This window comes from Perca flavescens, chromosome 10 (assembly GCF_004354835.1).
Source record: "Perca flavescens isolate YP-PL-M2 chromosome 10, PFLA_1.0, whole genome shotgun sequence".
NCBI classification, from domain to species: Eukaryota; Metazoa; Chordata; class Actinopteri; order Perciformes; family Percidae; genus Perca; species Perca flavescens.
Window position 1 is genome coordinate 25,796,151 of NC_041340.1, and position 24,660 is coordinate 25,820,810.

Below are 24,660 nucleotides of genomic sequence, written 5' to 3' on the forward strand. Positions count from 1 at the left end.
TGATACTGACCATTACAGACTGGTAGAACAAAAACAATGAAGTCATCAAATGCTGTGTTCATCAGATTATAGTTTTTATAGTCCACGGTCTAAAATATCTTTTTGTTTTTTCCTTTTTACAGGCCCTTGATGATTTAAATGGTCCAAAGATTTGTGGTGCCACAAATCCCCATCCTCAATTGATGAGCCTGAAGAGGTAGGTCTTCTTCTTTTTTATTCAGATGTCAAATATCCTCTCTAGTAGTACGTTCCCAGGACTTTCTCTTTATTGTCCTTTTGTCTCTTTGTTTCATCTTCTACAGCCGACCACTGAGAGCAAGTGCATCCATACAGCTGTCAGCCACCCAAATCAGACCAGTCCAGAGCTCGGCCCACTCACCAAGGTTGAGAGGTAAATTAAATCTCATGTACAACTTAGTGAAGTTATTTGTGGCAAATGTTAAATCTACCAACCTATTTCAATGTGTGTGTGTGTGTGTGTGTGTGTGCAGTCGCCTGAGTAGAACATGCTTTATGTGGACAATGTTGAGTAGAACATGCTTTATGTGGACAATGAAATGGAAGGACATTGTCTAAACATGCTTTTTCAAGCTTCAGTCAGTATAATATCTTAGTGTATGTGTATCAAACGGTGAACCCCACCCAAATATGACTTGGGAGGACCATAAAGTTTAGAGGGTCCTGTCACCAGAGGCATCGCTTTGGTTTTTTTTTAAGAACACTTGGACTGCCTGCATTTGATCTGTATGTTGGTTTAATGTGAATGGTAAGTTGTTTGGTTACAGGTAATGGATAGGCACCCTATTAGTTATGTATGTATGTATGTATGTATGTATGTATGTATGTATGTATGTATGTATTTATGAAGTAAATTAAATATCACATTGGTATTGGATTTAAAGTTATTAGGTATTGACATGTAAATATGAAATGTCTTTCTGTCCAAACTATGTGGCATAAATAAATACTACAATTACTTTTTTCGCCAACAGTGTCAAAAACACCGCCTGGTGTGCGCAACAGTATCCTCCTTGGACAAGTGTGTTAATTGTGTGGGACCCGTATCTTCCTTCAAGTGGCTTGGCTATCGATGCACAGGTTAGATATTTAGTGAATTAGTATAGAGTAGGGCTGCACAATTAATCAAATTTTAATCACGATCACGATTTTTGCTTCCCACGATCAAATTTGCGTGATTGTGTTATATTTAAAATGTGTCATTCCGTTCATAGAACAGTTTTAGCAAAAGCCAATCTAGCGCTCCATCAACGACTGGCTGATCACGTGTCTGTGTGAGCCAATCAGAGTTTTTCCCTGCACCGCTCAGCTCAATTTTTTAGATGTAGACAGTCACAGAGGACAGAGTTATGTGCGGAAAATTCCACAACAGGTAGCAATCGGGCATCATAAGTCTGTCACGATGTTTACCAGTTTACCAGTAAATGCAACATTTTGTCCCATCTGTTTTTTTGTTTTTTTCATACAACAGCAAGGACCATAGTGCTAGTTTGTTTCTTTTAGCTCACAGCTTTAGCGGCAGACTGTTGGCAGTCCCGCTGTTGGAATCCTACAGTGAAATACATTCACACTACACCGTTAGCTGTCAGCATTTTAGCCGTGTTTAATCCAGTTACTACTGTGGCTAACAGTAGGCTAACGTTACCTGCCATGTAATGTGTTATTAGTGTTTACTAGCATGACATGCAGCAATATTTATTAACGGGTTTCGGAGCATCAGAGCCCAAAGCAGACATGTAAAAATTGTAGAAAATTGCGTTGCCTGTATCTTTCACGGCAAGCGTGCATGTGTGGAAAGCGGTTGCACAACAGCTGAAATGGCATACTCCTTCACAGTATCCTTCAATAAAGGAGGAATGTAGCACAATATGGATGTAAAAGCGGTTATAATTAGCCTATGTGACAATAAAATTTGTTTTGGTTAAAACAAATAATCGTGATAATTAATCGTGATCTCAATATTGATCAAAATAATCGTGATTATCGTTTTGGCCATAATCGTGCAGCCCTAGTATAGAGTGTACATGTGTTGTGCTCTAACCACTTAAATAGACCTACAGTGTTAACATTATTTTACTCAAAATGTGTTACAGTTTGTTCAGGGGTCTGGCATAAATCCTGCCTCAAGCAAATTACAGGAGATTACTTGCACAGCACAGCACAGGTGAGTATCTACTGAGTGAGTGTTGAACTTGAACTGTCTATAACATTCAATCACCCTGTAAAATAATATGCTTTCTCACCAATTCAGGCACAGCAGTCTTCTGAGGCTTCTGAGGATGAACGGATGTCAGATCAGGACAAAATTCCACATCCACAATTGGACGAAATATCATCTGATGATGCTGAGGACATGTCTGACAAGGAATACATACCTGACTCTGAGGATGATGAATATGATTCAGATGCCAGCATACACTTAATGTCAAGTAAGGCAAGAGCTGCACATATTCAAGTAAAACGGTAATACCTGATGTTGGAACATCTTATGGGTCAGACATAGGCACCCCAGTTGTGCCCAGTACATCACAATGTTGGCCACCCCTTAAAAATAAGATGATTCCCAATGCTGCTGACACATCTAATTCAGCGAATTCATCAAAGGAAAAGCCAGAGGAAGAAACTGTGACTCATGAACAAGAATTACCACATCTGATTATGAGTAAAAAGAATTACTGTTATGTTTGTGGTAAGCCACAAAGCAAAATTTCCGCCACTTGAAAAACACACAAGACACATGCTGAAATTGTCCATGCATTTTCCCTTCCTGAGGACTCAAAAGAGCGCAAGATATTATTAGAAAAAATGAGGAATAAGGGAAATTTTAAACATAACACTGCAGTTTTGCAAGATGGAACAGGATCACTGAAAGTGAAGAGAAAGCCAAAAGCTAAAACACTGGCAGGAAAGTTTATTCACTGTATGTATTGTCAAGGGATGTACATACGTAAGGAGCTTTGGAGACATGTCCGCAGATGCCCCTTTAAGCCAGAAAGCGAAGATTTGGATGACCAACCTGGGAGAACCAAAGTACTGGGCTTGGCTGTAGCTCTGGAGTCTACATTCTGTCAGCAGATCTCAAGTGGAGTGTGGAAGCTCCTTAGTGTCATGAAACAAGATGAGGTGGCCTCAGTTGTGCGAAATGACCTCTCTATCATTCAGTTTGCCCAGTCACTCTACAACAAACATGGACAAGACCCTACAAAATATGAATACATTCGACAGAAGCTCCGTGAAGTGGGGCGTTTGTTGTTATGCCTGCGCGACAGAATTCTCAGTACATAACCTAGAGGAGGCTGTTAAACCTGCTAACTTCAGAGAGTTGTGCAAGCAGTAAAGAAAGTTTCAGGTTTTGATGAAGAAAACACTTGTACCAGAAACCAAGCCTTGCGCGTTGAAACTGGGGCATACACTGCAGAAAATTGCTGACATTATTCATTGTAGGGCACTCATGGCAGAAGATGAAGAGTTGATCAGGTACACTGACACATTCAAGAAGTTGTACACCTCCAGGTGGTCTGAGTTGGTGTCTCACAGTGCCCTGAACACACTGAGCGATGCAAAATACAACAAACCATCAACATTGCCCTTCACTGAAGATGTTCAGATCCTTCATCAGTACCTTGAGAAATCTGCAGAAAGTGCCTTCTGCAGCTTGAAGGAAGAGGCCACCACTCAGAACTATGCTCAACTTGCAAAACTCACACTTGCACAAATCATTGTGTTCAATCGAAGGCGTGCTGGGAAGTTTCAAAAATGCGCCTCAAAAGTTTTCATGAAAGGGACAACACAAAGCTCCATGAAGATGTTGCCATGGGGTTGTCTAAGACTGAACAGAAGCTCTGCAACTATTTCAGCCGAATTGAAATCCTGGGGAAAAGGGGCAGAAAGGTTGCAGTTCTGCTCACACCAAGGGTGGTGGATGCTTTGTCACTACTTGCCAGTAGAAGAACTGAATGTGGCGTTTGTGCCACAAATGTCTTCCTGTTTGCAAGACCAACGTCAATGAGCCACTACAGAGGACAGGACTGTTTGCGTGTTCATGCAAACCAGTGTGGAACAAAGCACCGGAGTACCTCAGGTCAACACAACTCAGGAAACATGTTGCCACACTCTCACAAGTCCTTAATTTAAAAACAATGAACTTGATCAGGTTGCAGATTTCCTGGGTCACGACATCCGTGTTCACCGCGACTTCTACAGATTACCAGTTCCCACAACACAACTGGCTAAGATTTCCAAACTGCTTTTGTCAATGGAGAAAGGACACCTTTCCAGCATGCAGGGGAAGTCACTGGATGATATTGAAATTGAAGGTTTGTATAGAAATTAGCCCTTGTAGATATTATCTGAGTGTTTGTTTTTTTCCTTGATATGTTAATTTATAAACCTCTAGACTTGGCGTAGTCAACATCCTTTTCAAGAAAAAAATCACCTTTCATGTCCAAATATGAGTTGAGGACTACTATTCAGAAATATAAGCATAAAAATACAGTATGGCTGGACAGTAATTCAAACTTATGTTTGTGGAGGTGCAGTCGAATTACGTTAAATATTAACATAATATCATATTGTGTAATCATTTGTACATGGATTGTTCTATCTTATGTGCTCATGGACCACATTAAACATAAACACAGGTATAATAGCTCAAAACTACTCAAGTAAAAATAGTTACTTTGCAAAAAGTGGCAAGTACAAAACCACAGGCCTACTATCTTTTCCCTAGGTCTTTTTATTTGATGTGGCTATTTCAACCACGTATGTCCAGCTATTTATGTGAGTTTTACTAATGCCATTTTCCAGATGAGATTGCGTTAAGTGGACGCTGAAGATAGTGGGAGCGATTCTGATAACGGCAACACAGAAGTCACAGCATCAGAGTTTGGAACTGTGGAGCCTGTGGATTTTGACTCTACAACCACAGAGCAAGACCATGACATTGGAGGCTTTGGTATGTTAACTCACTTCACAGTCACTGCTGATAAAATGTATTTTTTCCTGGGACAAAGGTAACTTTTGTGAAATTTTGTGTTCAACAGGATCAGTGTCCTTTGTGTCGTCCACAGTAAATGAGAGTGTACCTCCCTCTGAAGGTAAGATTCAGATTCAAGAGGTTTATTGTCACAACACAGTGGTTTATACCATACGAATTCTTACTTTTACCCAACTCCCTTAACAGAACAGTTCAATAATAAGACAAATGCACAACACAAATAGAATAAAATATAAAATTTAAATATAACTTCCAGTGTACAATAAACCTAAGTTGGAATTAAAAGAAAAAAAGAAACCTGAGTTGAATAAGGTGCTCTGTGCCACACAGTTACAATTAAGGTGCCGATAGTCATTCAGACAAGTCACAGTGTCCTTTGTGACGGGCACGATGGTGGTTGACTTGAAGCTGGTGGGGACCGAGTGGTGACACAGTGACACAGAGTGGTGTGTCCAGTATGCCCTTGTTGGCCATAGTCCCTCCCTTTCAGCTGGTGTTGAGGGCTTCGAAGTGAGCGGTTTGTTTTCTGTTTGCAGTTTGTGATGTGTTGCAGACCTTGCCACATGCTCCCGGGATCAGCAGTGGTGTAATATCCCTCCAGCTTCAGTCTGTATTGTCTATTGGCCTGTTTGATTGATCTCGCAGGTCATATCTGGCCTTTTTCTAGTCCTCCGTGTCACCCGAGACACATGCAGCAGAGCGCGCACATAGCATGGACCACACTTCAGTTAATCCAGGGTTTGTCGTTGGGGTAGGTCTTGCAACGTTTAGTGGGGATAATTTTCTGCAAATGTAGCCAGTTACAGCTGCAGCATATTCCTTTAGGTCCACAGTACAGTCCCCTCTCAGAGCAGGAGTTTTAAACCCACCACGGTCTGTACTGTTAAAGCAGTCCTGAAGCACTAGTTCAGATCCTTCATTCGTTTGAGGAGTTGCCTGTAGGCTGGCTAGAGGAACACTGAGATGTGGACTGATAGTCCAAAGTGCAGGTGAGGCACAGCCTTGTAGGCGTTCTTCACGTTGCTGTACACTTGGTCAAGAGTATTCTACTCCCTCAAAGGAAAGCTCATCTGTTGATGGTACTTTGGTAGGACGCTCCCTGAGGTTGTAGTAGTTAAAATCACCAGCCACGATGAAGGACAGCATCTGGGTGTGCAGTCTCCAGCTTGCTGATGAGGTCCTGTAGCATCCCCATCGAGCAGAGGCACAGCGCTGAACTCGCTTGGGAGATAAAGATAAAGAGAAGGGCCTGCACTTTAGCATTAAAAGTTCAATGTCCGATGAACCGTGCTTTTCAACAATCTGAACATTCCCACACCATCAGTTGTTAATGTACACATGCCGCCTCCCTGGTATTCTTGAGTTTGGCGTGCTGTCAGAGAGCCAGATCTCAGTGAGAATAAGAGCACAACATTCCCTTATCTCACGCTGAGTTGTAGTCCTAGTTCTCAGCTTATTTGTCAAGAGAACGGACATTAGCTAGTATGGTCCTGTAGCTCAGCCTAGCATGTAGCCCACCTCTCTTGCCTCGTCCCGTTGTGGGCGCACGGTGTTGCTGTGTCCTGCCGGCTGGAGTTGGCTTGGTTCAGGCGTAGGGAAAGTTAAAGTTCAAGAGGCAGTGTTGTAAGCTTGTGTTGAACATTGCCAATGTCCAGAAGTTCTTCCCTGCTGTATCTTACTGTCACACACAAGCTGTGTGTGTAAGATGCACAATAACAAAATAAACAAAGTTACATCAGTGTCAGGAGAGCGAAGGCATGGGCACCATGTGAATTGTGAAGCACCTTAATGTGCTTTGAATAAGATACATCCTTTTTAGGCCAGGTATGAAAGGAAGAAAGACCTAAATAAAAAGTCATACCATTTTAAAAAGAATAAAATTAAGTATAATTTATAATTAAATAATAATAAAAATAATAAATATTACATAAATTACTTTGCAGTGTATTCTACACATGCCACAAAACTGCACCATCCACAGTTGGATTCCATCTAAGGCCGGTTACACACTGGAATGGCGTCACAGCGAGCGTGTCAGCCGCGTGGCGTGTCCGTTTATATTTCAGCTCCCATGGTAACAGGTTAGAGCTTACACACTGCCTGCGTGAGGCGGCGTCTCAGGCGCGGCTCGAGAGCAGCGTCTGAGATGTGTGCATGCTAGAAATAGAACCAACGCCTATTTTTTCGCGCGACACGCGCGTGTTGGAAGCGTTTCCAGGCAAAATAGAATAGGAAAAGATGTTTATATGTCATTTAGACACAAATCCATATTAACAAATGACATGTTGATGTTTGAAAGCCTCTAGGTTTTGATATAAATGCAGATAGGCCTAGGCCTATATGAATGTAAAATATTTTTAATCAATTTTCTAGTATTGCACCTGTCAATACTAAGCGAAATATTCTGTAGCCTATTTTGCCTTCAATATTGCCGACGTTGTCTTTGCTTTAATCAAATCAGTATCAATATTTATGTTTAACATGGTATTTCATTTTATCAATGGGGTCAGACACCTTCCTGGTGGGGAAAGACAGACAAAATCACGCAGCTGACATGCAACAACGCCCGCTCACGCCACGCCTGCAGTGTGTAACCGGCCCTAAGGATATTTATGCACATCTCTGTGATGTTTCCTGTCTGAAGTTTTCAACTATCAAAATGCAAGAGTAATCTTAAAGAAAGGGATATAAATAAATAGCCCTAAATTTAATTGTACTGCATTTGTACAAAACATCTTGTCTGCAAGGGAGCAAATACACTTAATTTATAATCAGAAAATGTATAGTGAATTTGAGATAAAAGTAAAGTTACCTCCTTCTCTTCATATGTTCTCTTGATGCCCATGAGTATGTTCTATTAATTCTCTTTTTTGGCAAATTGGTTAAAAGACTCAAAATTAATGAGTCACAAAATCTGGAAGACTAAGAGGTTAAAAAGTAGTATTAGGCTGATTGTTACGTACTTTATGTGTTAGGTTTCAATATCAAGACTAAACTTTCAGACCAAGTTCCTACACTATTTAGCTAACCCTATGAAATCAGATTTATACTGAGAATCAGACCTTAAACCCCTAGTCTTTGTTTCATTTAAAATACGTGTGTGTTGTACAATGCCAAAATAACTTAAGACATGTTACTAATTGTAGTATTACTAACTGTACTTAAATTAATTCATATATCAAAAGGTTTAGCCACTTAAACCGATGAACAGCAAAGACATTCTAAAAATGTTTTAATGCTGATGACTTTAATACACGCCATATTGTCCACACTCTAATGTGGGCTAGTAAAGTTGGTGAAATCACATCAAGTGAGCAGTTAACTGATATCCAAAGTGAATTATTAAAAAAACACATTTTGTTTGTGATATATCTTTTTCTTGTTTGCCTATGTTCCAGGGAATTATGCTGATAAAGAACATGGATCCAGAAGAGTGGCAAAGAAAGTGTGGTCTAAGGCTGAGGTCGCTGCAGTAATGCGACACTTCAAAGATCATATAAGCAGGGGGAAACTGGCCACCAAAACTGAATGCAGTCACTGCAAACTGGTGGAAGATCCCGTGTTGGCACAAAGAACAGTGCAAAATATAAGGGACTTTGTTAGAAATAGAGGAATAACTGCAAAGAGGCAGTCACAAAAGAAAAGATTTAAAAACACTGACAGTTGTGGTAGTGTTTTTCTGTATGTGTTAATGTTTTAAAAAGTGTGGCTCTTGTGTTACAAGTTATCAGCCTGTTATAGGTTGTAATAATGCCATTTTAAAGGTTCAGTACAAAAATATAAGGTTGAATTATACAAAGAGGCCATCATAACAACAAACTGTAAACCAGCACTTATTTTATTTATTTTTTACATCTTATTAATTTATTTTTGTTATGATCAACCATGGGTCTTTTGAAGTTGGGTAAGAATGAGATTTGAGCAAAAAAGCTAAAATCAGTTATTGTCATGACACTTGTGTTGTGTGACAATCTATTGTTAAGCTGTTACAGGCTCCTATCTGGCTGTTAGTCAGTGTCACCAATTAACAATGGTGATATTTGAGTTGTACAATAAAATAATAATTAAGTCCCATTAACGCTTGGTGGTGTCAGGTTAATGTGTATTTATGTTAATGAGGCCAAGTTATTTAAGTGACGTCATTGTCCCTTTAAAGTCCCAATAATGTTTGTTTGGACCTTATAAATCACATATTTTTCAAAAGGAGAACTGTCTCTATAAACCACAATAGTTTTAAGGTGGTGTGTATCACGCTCTGAAGGGTGTATCTGAAGTCTAAAGTGACCTGAATTTTTTTCAATTTTTTTTGAGTGTTTTAATCTAACTCCCATAGCTCTAGGACCTCAGGAAAGGGTAGTCCATCTAAACCACCACCGGGCCTGTTTGGAGAAAAAGTCTGGCTAATCCACATAGACCCGTATGTGTGTGTGTGTGTGTGTGTGTGTCAGGGTGGAGAGGGCAGACCCCACTGTGCAGGGCGCAGCAGCGTGCATGGCGCAGTGCTGCAGGCGTTCACCAGGGGGAGCACTCGGTCTGTGCTCTCCTCCTCCACTCTCTAATCTCACACTGACAACCACATACAGTATCTCCCGTTGTGACCGAGGTTAAGCGTGGAAGACCAGAGAGCGAGATATGAACAGGCATCACAGTTCCACATGGATGCTGGAGAAAATCATCCACATGGACCACAACATTCTGATCAATGGATGAGTGAAAAACCTTGAGAATCACACACACACACACACACACACACACACACACTGCCACCCACTTCATTTGGTAAAGGCAGCTTTAAAAAACGACATTGATACAACGTTATTAGACTCTCAAAAGAGTAAAAAAAAAGGAGACAAAGGGAAGGGCAAACATTGCCGATGAAGATATCGTGAGACGTGAGCCGTATCAACAACAACTGAAGCGTCCATCATATTAGAAATCAGAATCAGTTCAAATTAAGAATTCATTTTCAGGACATGTTTTGGACACAGGATGCACAACTAGTGTCCGTTTTCTCCATTTGTGATACAGTTCAAATTCTAAATAAGCAAGTATTAGTAAAGTGACTGTATGCCTTTGTTGGCATGCGTAATTGCTTCAGTCATGCAATGCTCTTGATCTAATGTAGGACAGAGATGTGTTTCGTCGGTGCTTAGAATATTCTGCAAAAAGGAGTGTAAACGGCTGAATCTGATTCTCTGACTGAATGCATAATCCTTCTGGAATCTGACTCCTTTTTGTCTGTTCTTATAGCCTACTTTTCATATCCCTGTCTTGCTGTTAATCTTATTTTATCCACTGTATCCGCATTGCTTTCTAGTCGACGTTTCCAACCCATGCACATTCAAATATGCTCAGTGCTCCTTTATATTTTTTTCAAATGTTATAATACTGTCGTCACTGTTGTGACAAAAAAAACCTCTGTGGCCCTAATTCTATAGATAACGCACACAGAAAATAGCCATCAGTGTTAGCAATCTGTTTTGTACTGTCTCAGTCAAAATGTGCACACGGACATGTCATAAACACATTTGTTGACATAAAAGTCTTATTTGTAGATAGAGGAAGGAATCAGGTCTGAAGTGGTTTAGTTTTTGGACAATGATGGAGGTGTGGGGAGCACAGGAATAGGCACGCATACACACAATTAAATAGACATAGGAAACATATACAAAAAGTGTTATAAGAAATAGAAGAAAAAAAAATAGAATAAGAGTAATAATAACAATAGTAATATGTAAACTACAAACACCCTTATTATAAACAGACAGGTAGAAAAAAAGAAATGATATACAGATATACAGATGAGAGAAGGTGCGGATGAATAGAAATGGCATATTGCACCGTAGGAGGTGACAGAGTAATACATAAATAAATACATATTCAGAGAGCAGAATCCTCAGTTGGTTTAAAACACATCCAACCAGCTTCCCTTCACACACTCCATCCATTGACTGGTCCACACAGGAAACAACAGGCCATGCGTTGTAACAACTCAACAAAAAAAAATTATTTTACAGCCTGTTTATGTATTCCTGTATATGGTCCTGGCTGTGAACCAGACTCTGGTTCGCATTTACACCGCTAGGGGTCGCATGAGCTCCGCATATGCGCCGCTCTCCCTGCCTCTGTGTCCCGCTGCTCTGTGGCTGCAGGAGAGTTAATAACGGCTCAACTTCTGGCTGTAATTATAACGCACGCGCAGCCTTAAGAACAGCACATGAATGGGGGTTCGAATGATTCCCTGCATACATATCACAACATTTGCATGTATTAACCCGGTCAGCCAGTGCTATCCTGAGTCTCACACAGGTTCCTGCCACCAAGTCAACAAGTCCTCCACTCCTCTCTCTGTGTGTCTGGTGATCTCACATGGGGTCTGATGTGATGCGCTTTACATTACGGACAAGTGAGGACTGCATGGGACCGGGTATGGCGGCTGATGGGTTAAAGCCCACGTCGTTCTCTATCCCTCTTCTCTTTTGCGTCAGGTGTTGTGAAGTGGAAGCCAGTCGGATGGAGGTAGAGCGACATATAGAGAAGCAGTGAGGGAGCCGTGGGGCCGAGCGGGCTTCTGACAGGCAACCCTGATGTCCAATCAGGGAGAGCTCTCAGTGTGACTTAGAGCCGCGGGGGCTGAGAGAGGGAGGCGCGATGTGAGAGGGGGGCGGGGGAAAGCAAATAGTTGAGTGAACAGCGTCAGTAGAGAGTGGAGTGGAGGGGACGCAGTGAGGACAGGGTGCCAAGAGGAGACACAGAGACACACAGCCAGAGAGTCTGACGTTCATTCCCTGATTAGTGAGCCTCGCAGAAGAGAAGAAATATCTCTTATTTGTTCTTATATGGATATTGATTTCTTTTTTCCCCCACTCTAACTCCTTTCCAGACTGGCTCCATCACAGCAGCAGCACTGCGCTTCATTGGAATGTGCGCCGTAGCGTCTCCGGGACACGTCTGAAAAGCAAGACAGCCGAGACAGAATAGAAAAAAGAGCTTCTGCAGTCATCCAAACTCCTTTAAGAAATCTAAATGCCTCTCTTTTAATGGGACAGATTTCCCTGGACGCCTTACACATTTTGGAGACTTTTTACGCATTTTGGAGACTTTGCCGAGTGAAATGGGTGATGGAAACGGACATTTTGTCTATTAACAGAGGATAATAAAGCCGTATAATATTTTCTACCCAAGTGCACTTGCTTTCCCCGGCGATGATTGTTTTTTTGTTTGCCCTGTGCATCACGGATGGAGTGCTCTCTCAGATACGCTACTCGGTGCCGGAGGAGGCGGACCACGGCACACTGGTGGGGGAATATCGCCGAGGACCTGGGGCTGGACCTTACCAAACTGGCGTCCCGCCGCTTCCAGGTGGTGCCCAGCTCTCGGACACCGTACCTGGAGGTGAACCTGGAGAACGGCGTGCTGTTCGTGAGCGAAAAGATCGACCGGGAGCAGATCTGCAAGCAGAGCGCCAACTGCCAGCTCAACATGGAGGTGTTCCTGGAGAACCCGCTGGAGCTATTCCGCGTCGAGATCGAAGTGGTGGACATTAACGACAACCCGCCCAGCTTCCCGGAGACGGACATCACCGTGGAGATCTCGGAGAGCGCCCACCGGGCACCCGCTTCCCGCTGGAGAGCGCCTTCGACCCGGACGTCGGCTCGAACGCGTTACGCACGTACGACATAACCACTAACAACTACTTCTACCTGGATGTGCAGACCCAATCGGACGGGAACAAGTTCGCGGAGCTGGTGCTGGAGAAGCCGCTGGACCGGGAGCAGCAGGCGGCGCACAGGTACGTGCTGACAGCGGTGGACGGCGGCCAGCCGCCGCGCACTGGCACCGCGCTGCTGGTGGTCCGGGTGCTCGACTCCAACGATAACGTGCGGTGTTCGACCAGCCCGTGTACACGGTGAGCCTGTCGGAGAACGCACCGGCTGGCACGCTGGTCATCCAGCTGAACGCCACCGACATGGACGAGGGTCTGAACGGAGAGATCGTCTACTCCTTCAGCAACCACATCTCCAGCCGCGTCAAGGACCTGTTCAGCATCGACGCGCGCACGGGGCGCATCGAGGTGCGCGGCGAGGTGGACTTCGAGGAGAGCGGCCTGTATCAGATCTTTGTGCAGGCGAAAGACCTGGGGCCAAACGCCGTGGCGCGCACTGCAAAGTGCTGGTCAAAGTCAGCGACGCGAACGACAACGCGCCGGAGATCACCTTCAGCACCGTGACCGAGTCGGTGAGCGAGGCGGCGGCCCCGGGCACCGTCATCGCGCTGCTGAGCGTCACGGACCGGGACGCGGAGGAGAACGGACAGGTGCACGTGGAGATCCTGGGCGACGTCCCGTTCAAGTTGAAATCGTCATTTAGGAATTATTACACCATAGTGACCGGCGGCCCGCTGAACGCGAGCACGCGGACTCCTACTCCGTGACCGTGGTGGCGGGACAAAGGGACGCCGTCGCTCACCGCCAGCAAGTCCATCCGAGTCCAGGTGTCGGATGAGAACGACAACGCGCCCACCTTTACGCAGTCCGTCTATGATGTGTACGTGACAGAGAACAACGTGCGGGCGCGTACATCCACGCCGTGACCGCTCTGGACCCGGACGCCGGACAGAACGCGCTCATCAGCTACTCCATCCTTGAGTGTGACATCCAGGGCATGTCGGTCAAAACCTACGTGTCCATCAACGAGGAGACGGGCTACCTTTACGCGCTGCGCTCCTTCGACTACGAGCAGCTGAAGGACTTCACGTTCACGGTGCAGGCGCGCGACGCGGGCAGCCCGCAGCTCTCCTCCAACGCCACAGTCAAAGTCATCATCGTGGACCAGAACGACAACGCGCCGCTGGTGCTGGCCCCGCTGGGAAGAACGGCACCGCCGGGGCCCCTGCCCCGCTCCGCCGAGCGGGCTACCTGGTGACGCGCATCGTCGCGATGGACGCGGACGACGGCGAGAACGCGCGGCTGTCCTACAGCATCCAGAGAGGGAACGAGAACGGCATGTTCCGGATGGACTGGCGCACGGGGGAGCTGCGCACGGCGCGCCGGGTGTCGGCCAAGCGCGACCCGCAGCAGATGTACGAGCTGCTGGTGGAGGTGAGGGACCACGGGCAGCCGCCGCTGTCCTCCAGCGCCAGCGTGCTCGTGCTGCTGGTGGACAGCGTGGCGGAGGGCCGCGGGCCGGCGGGGACCGCGCGGGCACAGCCAAGGCCAAGGAGGGCACCCTGGATCTGACCCTGATCCTCATCATCGCCCTGGGCTCCGTCTCCTTCATCTTCCTGCTGGTCATGATCGTGCTGGCGGTGCGCTGCCAGAAGGACAAGAAGCTCAACTTTTACACCTGCCTGGCCAGCGAGTGCTGCCTGGGCTGCAGCTCGTGCTGCTCGCGGCAGGCCCGCGCGCGCAAGAAAAAGCTCAGCAAGTCGGATATCATGCTGGTGCAGAGCGCCGGCAGCGTCAGCGGGGCCGGTGGCACGGCTCACGTGCCCGTGGAGGAGTCAGGGGAGCTTCGGCTCGCACCATCAGAACCAGAACTATTGCTACCAGGTATGTCTGACTCCAGAGTCTGCCAAAACCGACCTCATGTTCCTAAAGCCACGTAGTCCGTCTAGGAGCACAGACACCGAGCACAACCCGTGCGGCGCCATAGTGACAGGGTACACAGACCAGCAGCCTGACATCATATCAAATGGCAGCATTTTATCAAACGAGGTAAGAGTCCCTCTCATACCTTACCGTTTAATCCCCCCCCCACCTCCCTCATCCCTCCCATCCCTCCTTCTACTCTGAGAGCCCTCAGCATGTCTACACCTATCTGAACACTTCCCCACATTAGATCTAATCAGATTAAATAGACTTTATCGATCCCAAATTGGGAAATGTCAGTGCTACAGCAGCAAAAATATAAAAGACACACGCACACAGAATATGTATGAGTGAGGCTTAATGAATAGGATAGAATACAAGAACAACTATTCCAAAATAAAGATGTTTAGTTTATTGGTTTACACATGTACAAATACTACAGATTAATATGCACATAATCAATAAAAAGATGTGATGGAGAGATGAAAAAAGCAAAACAACCTTCAGTGTGGTCACTCTCCAAAGCATACTCCGATGGAGAAAAATACACAGGAAAGAATGTGCAAACGTGTACAAAAAGTGGCAAATAAACATCAGACTCATACAGAAGCCATTATCCCATCCCCCCACCTCCCCCCCCCCCACCCCTCGGTTCAGTGACAGGTGTGCACATGGATGTTATTGAGTACTAATACACACCGTATGCCACATTATTACCAATTGCTGACACGTTGCCTTTAGCAGTCCTCAGGGAGGTTGGCCTTCAAACAGCGATGCCTGCATGTTTATGTTGTGCTCCCATGTAGGGCATGCAACTAGAACCATTATTTTCCATATTCGATTCATGCGTGGATTGTTTCCTGGATGAATGGATTGGTTGGTTTTAGTCTCTAAAATGTCAGAAACTGGTGAAACACGTGGAGCAGTGTTTGCCGAAGCCCAAGATGACGCCCTCAAATGTCTCGTTGTGTCCGCAACTCAAAAGATATTCAGTTTACTGTCACAGCGGAGAGAAGAAACTAGAACAATATTCACATTTAACAAGCTGACATCAGAGAATTTGGACTCAAACCGATCACTGGATTATCAAAATAGTTGGCGATTCGTTTAATAGTTAAGAACTCATCGATAAAGCGATGCATCCTTGCAGCTCTACTTCAGAGTTTTTGAGATGACGGAAATCAGAATAAGAAAAGTGTATAGGGATAATGTATGGTGGCTCAGAGGCTGCTGGCTGCTGTGTGTGTGTGTGTGTGTGTGTGTGTGTGTGTGTGTGTGTGTGTGTGTGTGTGTGTGTGTGTGTGTGTGTGTGTGCGCGCGCAGGGCCGAGACAGAGCACACCTCAAACACACTCCCCATCAGATATGAGTAGAGCAGTAACAATTCCAAATGTTTCACTAATTGTCTCCAGAAATAATTGCGATTAACAATATAATTGTCTCTTCCAGTCAAATTTAAAATTCATGTGTTGCTTTTGCAAACAAATTCAAGTTTTTAATGAATCCCAGAATACATCTTTTTGGTTATATATTACTCATATGTGACCCAGATAATGTAATGACACAGGTACACAGCCTATGAAGTAAACAACGCCTCTTTATTATCATAAATCATTGTATTTTTTTTTTTCCTTGAATGAACATAAAGCTCACAATTACCATCACCAGTCATACGCCCTAGGACCTTAGCTAATGTTGGCAATCAGTTGCGGTTAAACAAAGGAACGGCGATTATGTGGAAACAAATGCGATTAGACAATTATGTAATAATTGTTACAGGCCTAGTGTGTTTGTGTGTGTATGTGTGTGTGTGTGTGTGTGTGTGTGTGTGTGTATGTGTTTGTGTGAGTGTGAGAGCACGCTTCAACCCACACTCCAGATCAGATATGAGTGATATGCAAGGGTGTAACTTTGGTTTGAGAAGTGTTTGTGTTTTGAGGGGAGGGGGGATAACTAAAAAATAAAATCCAGGAAATAATTAAGATGATCATAATGATTCATTCTTCCAGAAAGATTACTTCTAAACTAAATATAAGAAAAAAAAGATCTTTCACATTCTTGAATGGTCCAAATAGGGGCAGATCCCTGGGACTTACATATCATCAAACTCATTTGAAAAAGGGGAGAGCACAAACCCGGATTTCGAAAAGTGTGTGTGTGTGCGTGTGTGTGTGTGTGTGTGTGTGTGTCTGTGTGTGTGTGCGGCATCAACAGTGAACTGTGTGGGCTGCGTCCCCCGCGGTTGGACGCTGCTGATGGTAATCATTTTTTTCTTTCTTTCAGACCAAACACCAGCGAGCTGAACTCAGCTACCTGGTTGACAGGCCGAGACGTGTCAACAGGTAAATATGGACCCATGTTCCTTTCGCTGCGGCCTCACCCTGTCACATCCGCCTGTAATAGAGCTCTTATCTGCGTCTACTTCACTCACCGATAACTCTCATTACTGTGACAATGCTTTATGTGACGAGATGGGATGAGGAAAAACGGGGGGTGGGGGGCTGGAATAATCATAACCGCTGTTAGTTGAAAACATCCAAAAATGCTAAACGAGGCTTTGATTTAAGTTGAGACACATAATTTTTTTTGGGGGGTGGGGTTATTCTGCCTTCTTTGGATGTTTGTGGAAAACAACCATCCAAAAATACACATTTAGGTGTATATTTTACTACACTTTGTCAGTTTGTGTCTGTAGATTGTTCCTAAATTCACCAAAGTTGGCATTAGACAATGCATCATTTGCATATTTAAACATTAGAATTTCAGAAAACTATGTAGTGCATAAAAATGATGCAAGTATTCAACTGGGGAGGTTCCGCGGTGACAATCGGTTGTTTAAAATGTTTCACCCCAGTCACTTGTAGTGTCTGGCAAAATGTACATTTTACAATCCATATCTTTAAAGGCTGTTTTCTCCAAATTCATTTTTTTTCCCCCCCTCAAACTTGGAGTTCAGAAATCTCCACTTCAGTGGAACTTACATACACCAATATTTTTTTGCAGTGTCTATATATATCTATATTTTGAAGCTTGCATCATTCAGAGCCCCGATGTCTCCTCGGTTTCAGTTCGGCGTTCCAGGAGGCGGACATGGTCAGCTCCAAAGACAGCGGCCACGGGGACAGCGAGCAGGGAGACAGCGACCACGACGCCACCAACCGAGGCCATTCCTCCGGTAAGAACCGGCTCCGGTGTGTGCGTGATGCTGCCTCTTTCTTCACAATGGCTGTACTTGATTGAAGCTGCGTGTTCAAAGGGCAAAATGGATGGCTCTCTGGCTTCTATAGGACCGGAGTAGGCTTTTGCTGATTAGCAGGCGGTCACTATGAGCAATGGGGTCCCAGGAGCAGATTGCAGCGTGTCTCTCCGCTGCTGCATTCTGGACTTTTTTTTTTTTTTTTTTTTTTTTGCTGCTCGTAGTTTGTAGCATTGTGTAGGGCGGAAAAAATGAAAGCTCATTTTAATTAGGGCTATAGCACACGGCTGGCGCCTGCATCATCTGCGTCCCACCGTCAGCTTTAATGCTGAAGGTGTTGTCTCTCTAGTGGCCCAGTGGCTGGTAGGCCTAGGAAGGAAAAAAAAGCTGGAAAAAAGGATGGCTGGTAACAGACAGGGGCGGTTCTGAAGGAGGGGGGGCATGAGTGGCCAATGCCCCCTAAGCCTCGACCCCCCTCTCTGGCCCCCCTAACTGTGGCAAATATCTTCATACATTTTCAACCCCAACTTAATTACCGTATATACCCGAATATAAGACGATCCTGAATATAAGACGACCCCCCATTTTCCAGACTTATTTTTGGGGAATAAAAGAGATTTTTGTGGAAAAAAAAAATCAGGTTTTCAACAGAAAATAATTTTATTGGGAAATTCAAGTGATAATTCATTGGAAAAAAAAAACATTTTAACACCATTCATTAAATATTTGGATTAATAAAATGAATAACCTTTTCACAAAAATGCAATACTTATGAAGGCCTATGTATGTAATTGTGGTACTGTGAATATATAAAAATAACCATCTGCTTTTAATCAAACACATCTGACATTAAAGTTTTGAAACAAACTGTGGTGTTGCAATAAGAACAGCAGTGCAAATGGGCCTTTATGCTGCACATTAAACTAGGCCTATACCTTTACAGAGATCCCCTGCCCTCGCTATGCTCGCTCTCACTGTCATCACTATCATGATGCTCCACGAGCCCCTCCCACAGAATGTCATCCTCGCTCCCATCAAGGGCATTTGATATGCAGCATTTTTTGAAATCCATGAATGATGCTCTCCTGGCTTATGGCATCCCATGCTTGGAGGATCAAGTACAGAGCAGATGCACTGCTGGCTTCTGAAGTTTTCAGTAGGCGTCGGTGGTGATCGCCTGACAGGAGCCACTCAGTGTACCTCTTGCGCAGATTATCCTTGAATGGCTTGTTGACGACTACATCCAATACCTGTAGCTGGCTTGTCATCCCCCGGTATGATCACTAGATCGCCGTTCATTTTCCGCAACTGAGTTTTGACGGGCTCCGTCAAAGTGTCCGCGGAATGCATCCAAAACGAGCATATTTCTCTTCTTATAAAGCGCACCGCGGCGCCTGCCCCACACTACCTTGAGCCAGTCCACTACCAGGTCAGTTTCCATCCAGCCCTTTCCCTGGGCACGCACGATAATGCCAGCTGGCATCGTATCCTTCGGCATAGTCTTGCGTTTCAAAATCACATAACGGGGGAAGTTTGGTCCCATCGGCGAAACACGCCAACATTACAGTGATTCGTTTTTTTTTCATTTCCAGTAGATCGCACAATAACTGATTTGTCCCCCTTTCTTGGCAACAGTGACAGATGTTGGCATGTCAAGCTTACTGGTGTTTGGTCAGCATTCCCTATCTGATCCAGGGGGTATGAGTGAGTTTTCCTCAGTTTAAGCACATATCGCTGAAAAGACAGCAACTTCTCCTCGAAGTCAGAGGGCAGGCGCTGGGCCAGACTCGTTCTACGACGCAGTGTCAGCCCTTTGCGCGCATCATTCGTGTACACCAACCAGTGCTAGCTTTGAATTCATTTGTCAGTATGTTCAGCTCCTCGGCTAACTCCAACAAACTCCTCTTGTGATTGGCATCGCATCCCGACGTTTTCTATCGCATATTCATAGATTCTGTCATCAAGTTCTGCAAACTTGCCACTTTGAGGTCCACGGAAAGCTTTCCGTTGGCTGTTGGTATTTTTTAGTCGTTCTTTTTGTGCTCGCCACCTCCGAACGTTGCATTCTGTGACTCCAAATTTTTTGGCAGCTTTGCAATTATTAAATGATTCCGCCTCATTCACGACCATAAGTTTATAGTTGGCGTCATAACTGTTTTGAGCGTGTTGGTTTATTTGACCAACTTTTTTGAAGCGCTTTTCTCAAGATAATCTCTTGACCTCTCCATGGCGGCACTTCATTGTTTATTTAATTCATAACACTGTCACTACCGGTAATTAGATAGCCTATCGTGTTGGCGCCCTCTACTGTTTCCCCTGCTTTCTACCTTTCCCCCCCATGATTTTGTCTATATCGCGAAAATAAGACGACCCCCATTTTTCAGCCTATTTTTAGGACAAAAACCTCGTCTTATATTCGGGGTATATACGGTAATTAAGAGGGGATATTATTCATTGCAGTAATAAATATAAATGTAGCCTACTCTCGCATTGCCAGACCTTCCTCCACAGCGCTGCAGAGGAAGGTCTGGCTAGTCCACACAGCACAAACAACGTGCTCTGGTTTATTGGCATTTCTTTAAACCAATCCCAAATTTCTTGGGCGGCACTAAACGCCGGGCGGAGCCTCGGTGCCTCTGCAAAATAGCCTCGGGAAGGAACTTGTCTTGGTGGAACATGTGTACGTTCAAAAGTTGTTTTAGTCGTGCGACAGGAAACTCAGATTGGACAGATAGTCTAGCTAGCTGCAGAGATCTGAGGAGCAGTTAACCATAGTACTAGGAAGCGTTAGATAACGGAAATCCGGTCAAAAAAAAGACATCTGGCGGAATTTCCGGTAGCAACAGGGCATTCCGGAAGTGGAAGGTCGTGGATATAGACTAAATGTAGCTTAACACTGAGTATTCTTGTCTTTATTGTTATAACTGTATCGTTAGTCTTTTGTAGAACCAAATTAGGGCTGGGCATTATATCAATATAATATCGATATCGTGATATGAGACAAGATATTGTTTTAGATTTTGGATATGGTAATTTCGTAATATGAAGTGTTGTCTTTCCTGGTTTTAAAGGCTGCATTTCAGCAAAGTGATGTCATTTTCTGAACTCACCAGGCGGTTCTAGCTGTTCTTTGATTTTCCCTTACCCACTTAGTCATTATATCCACATTACTGAGGATTAGTTATCACAAATCTCATTGTGTACATATTTTGTGAAAGCACCAACAGTCAACCCTACGATATCCCCGCAATATCGATATCGAGGTACTTGGTCAAAAATATCGTGATGTTTTATTATCTTCATATCGCCCAGCTTTAAACCAAATCTTTTTAGGGATGGAACACTTGTGCTTAATATATTTGGGTCCCCATAAAATGGCATGTGTCCCCAGCCTGGCCCCTCCATTTGAAAAGGTTTAGAACCGCCACTAGTAACAGAACCAGATCCTGTCCCTGTGTGCCGGGAGCATGTCTCCTAATATTTGTCTCTGTGTTTTTCCTGACACGTGATGATTTAATGTCGGCTGGGCAGAGAGCGAACCCCGGCCGCCGCTGTTTTGTAAATACGTGGCGGTGTTAATGAGCAGCCGGCTCCCTGGGAGCTCGGTCACTGGGTGCCGGAGACCACTCGATGAGACGTGACAGGCGTTTTAATGAGGCCGTGCTCGCGCTGGAGTGCTGGGAAGCGGACCAAATAGGTTGCGGCCGTAGCAAACAAAACAGACGATTCATTTGTTCATTAAATTAATTAATGCATCCATTCATGCAGCTACTCTCCAACTTGCACTCCCCCCTCCCCCGTAATTCTCTTTCCCCTCCCTGATCACATTCTTCCAAACCCCTTCTTTTTTTAAATTTTTTTTCTTCTTTCTTAATCTTCCTAAAGGAACCCATCTGAGCTCGTACAATAGGGCCCCACTGAGTTCTGAATGCCGGTTTTATGTCTTCATTCAGCGGCAAGCTTTCTTGGGTAGATAGATAGATAGATAGATAGATAGATAGATAGATAGATAGATAGATCGAGATCGGTAGAAGTAAAAATACAAGAACACCTACTCAGCCTTGAAAAACAATGAAAACAACATAGTTGTACAAGTAGAGAATAAAAACATACAACCAGCATGCATATATAGAATATATGAAAAAAATATGAAAAAAAATTAAAATAATATATATATATATATATATATATATATATATATATATATATATATATATATATATATATATATATATACATATATAAAGTAGTCTAAATACTTTAGTGTAATAGTGTAATAAATGAGGTAATGACAGTGTTATCTCACACTCAGCGGTGAAATGTTTTTTGACCAGTTTTATGGCTTGTGGTAGGAAGGATTTTCCACTGTCACTCCGGTAGGCCTGGATGTGTTACACAGACCATAGGAAACAGAAACACACACAGCTAATTTGTTTCAGCTCCAACCAGCTCAGAGTTAGACCCTCACAACTGCTTTACATTAAATCCTTTCTCACCACTGTGGAAGTGTTTTCGCTCCAAATCTGGACTGAGGCAGCCACCAGCTTTATGTAGATGGAGTGGTCCTATTTTGAGTGCATTAGCATTTCATGTGAACGCTGCCAGCCAGAGTTCATATTCTGTTATGAATAGTCGCACTTTGTTATACAAGTAGGGCTGAGAATCTTTTAAAATGCATACCTGACTTTTGGTATATACACCAAAGGGATACTTCTTTTGATGCCTTACTTTGAGGAATATAAACCCTGTTTAGCATTTAAAGGTGCAGTAGGTGAGCCTTATAAAACTAACTTTCTGTCATATTTGCTGAAACTGACCCTATGTTCCAGTAGAACTACATAAAGCAGGTAAAAAAAAAAAAAAAAAATCTGGCTCCTCTGGCCTGTAGTGTGATTTGCAAAATACACAGCTTCCTGTTCAGATGCACCAATCAGGGCCAGTGGCGGTGTCTAACTGCGTGTCAATCACTGCTCATGCACACACATTCATTCTCCCTTGTGGGGAAAAGGGGGAGAAGTTGTTGATGTTCAAATTTTTTGGGCTAAGTCCTGGATCTTCGCAATACTACCTACAGCACCTTTAAGAAAATATGCCAAAGTTATCAAATGTTAAATGTTGTCTGAACAGAACCTTGACTAAATAAAAGAAAACTATATCTACTATGAATTAGACCTGCACGATAAATCATTATAAATTCGCAATCTTGATTCAACCTGTTCACAAGGTTCAGGGCTTCACCCTCAGCCAATGACAAAGTGCCTTTTAGTCACGTGTTTCACTCGTTGAGCGGCGGAAGTTCGGAAATAAACCAAATGGATATTGATGAAAACCCCGGTACTAGTGACGAGAATCAGCCAACCACTCAGTCTCAAAGCCAACTCGTTCCGAAAAAAGGCCCTGATTCGGTGGTGTGGAAGTATTTTGGATTCAAGCAATACGACGAGGGTCAGTCTGATGTGAAGAAGGCATGCTTTGCCCTCGCTGCAGCACCGAAAAGTAACACCACCAATCTTTACCAGCACCTCAAACGTCACCACAAACTGCAATGATGAAGCCGTACAAGGCAAAAGGTCCGAAAGACGTTTCAATTAGCCTATTTACAACCATGTTCAGGGCCACATTCAGCACAGTGCGTTAAACTTCTGTTTTCGGGAACCTACTTGAATGGCCAGTTGAATGTTAATTCTATAAAATACTTTATATTTTTTGATACTGTACTTAAATTGGCAGTTGACAAACTCCATTTCTCTAGAAACTGAAGCTGTAGCTGCAGCATGTTGATTGACATGTTGTAATTATGTTAAGACATGTTCAAGGAGTTCAGATAGAGCCGGTATCAGGGCCATATTTACTTCAATATGTTAGGTCCCTATTTTTGGTAGCCTACTGTACTTAAATGGCCAGTATTTACTTTATTTTCTTTATTCATTGAAGCATCTATATTTACAGGCTTGTGGTGATGCGCAATGTGCTATAGGTGCTGCCAATATGTTTTGTTTTGTCATGGCTCATGTGTGCAGTAAACATTACACATCGTGAGAAAGAAATCGTGGCAGAGAATCGTTATATCAATTCTAAGCAAAAAAATCATGCGTCATATTTTTCCCTGAATGGTGCAGGCCTACTATGAATCTGAGCAGACATTTGATACCAACTTTTTCATTCTCATTTGTGATGGACGCATTTCGGTCAGTGCTACAAAGGTAGTTTCGAGGTTTCAACTAAGCCTGCAACTAACGATTATTTTCATTGACCATTAATCTGTGGATTATTTCCTGGATGAATGGATTAGTAGTTTAGTCTCTAAAATGTGGATCAGTGTTTCCCAAAGCCCAAGATGACGTCCTCAAATGTCTTGTTTTGTCCACAACTCAAAGAGTTTCAGTTCACTGTCACAGAGGAGAGAAGAAACTAGAAAATATTCACATTTAAAATGCACCATGTTAGCATTAAATAATAATGTAATTAAAACTACATTTTGACACAGGGCACTTCTATATTTCAATTCAATTCAATTGTATTGTCTTGACACAATGTGCAGGCACATATGTAACGAAATGTAGGTCATTGCTTTCCAACAAACGAACAGTACATTAAAACAGACACATTATTGACGTTAAGATTATGTACAGGCTCAGAATTATTGTGAATTATATTAATAATGTGCACATTTTGTAAATGTACTTGTGAAAATGGCATAGTATATATTAAAATGCAGTAAAAGGAGGAGGAAGAAATATCGCTGCATGTGACGCTAGTTAACACTACACTTAACAGCAGGTAACGTTAGCCTAACGTTAGCTAGTAGCTAGACTAAATAATGTTAAAATGCTAACAGCCAAAGCGGTGTAAAGTGTGACTG

The 24,660-nt window shown here is 43.6% G+C and overlaps 2 protein-coding genes across 2 annotated transcripts in view; both read left to right on the forward strand.

Annotated features, from left to right (window-relative positions):
- The window catches only part of LOC114562448 (protocadherin-10), a 34,967-nt gene extending 23,407 nt beyond the window's left edge, over positions 1-11,560 (forward strand). The window contains exons 5-12 of the mRNA XM_028588822.1: positions 993-1,098; positions 2,112-2,182; positions 2,270-2,473; positions 4,172-4,334; positions 4,841-4,972; positions 5,061-5,114; positions 8,413-8,644; positions 11,503-11,560. Of these exons, the coding sequence (XP_028444623.1) occupies positions 993-1,098; positions 2,112-2,182; positions 2,270-2,473; positions 4,172-4,334; positions 4,841-4,972; positions 5,061-5,114; positions 8,413-8,644; positions 11,503-11,560 (1,020 nt within the window). The remainder of the gene's footprint in view (positions 1-992; positions 1,099-2,111; positions 2,183-2,269; positions 2,474-4,171; positions 4,335-4,840; positions 4,973-5,060; positions 5,115-8,412; positions 8,645-11,502) is intronic.
- A 579-nt stretch (positions 11,561-12,139) lies between these two features.
- The window catches only part of pcdh10b (protocadherin 10b), a 28,765-nt gene continuing 16,244 nt past the window's right edge, over positions 12,140-24,660 (forward strand). Inside the window, 13 exon segments of the mRNA XM_028589518.1 lie at positions 12,140-12,315; positions 12,317-12,617; positions 12,620-12,895; positions 12,898-13,167; positions 13,170-13,415; positions 13,418-13,454; positions 13,456-13,580; positions 13,583-13,921; positions 13,924-14,175; positions 14,178-14,518; positions 14,520-14,729; positions 16,886-16,944; positions 17,671-17,777. Coding sequence (XP_028445319.1) covers positions 12,220-12,315; positions 12,317-12,617; positions 12,620-12,895; positions 12,898-13,167; positions 13,170-13,415; positions 13,418-13,454; positions 13,456-13,580; positions 13,583-13,921; positions 13,924-14,175; positions 14,178-14,518; positions 14,520-14,729; positions 16,886-16,944; positions 17,671-17,777 — 2,659 coding nt within the window. The 5' untranslated portion in view covers positions 12,140-12,219.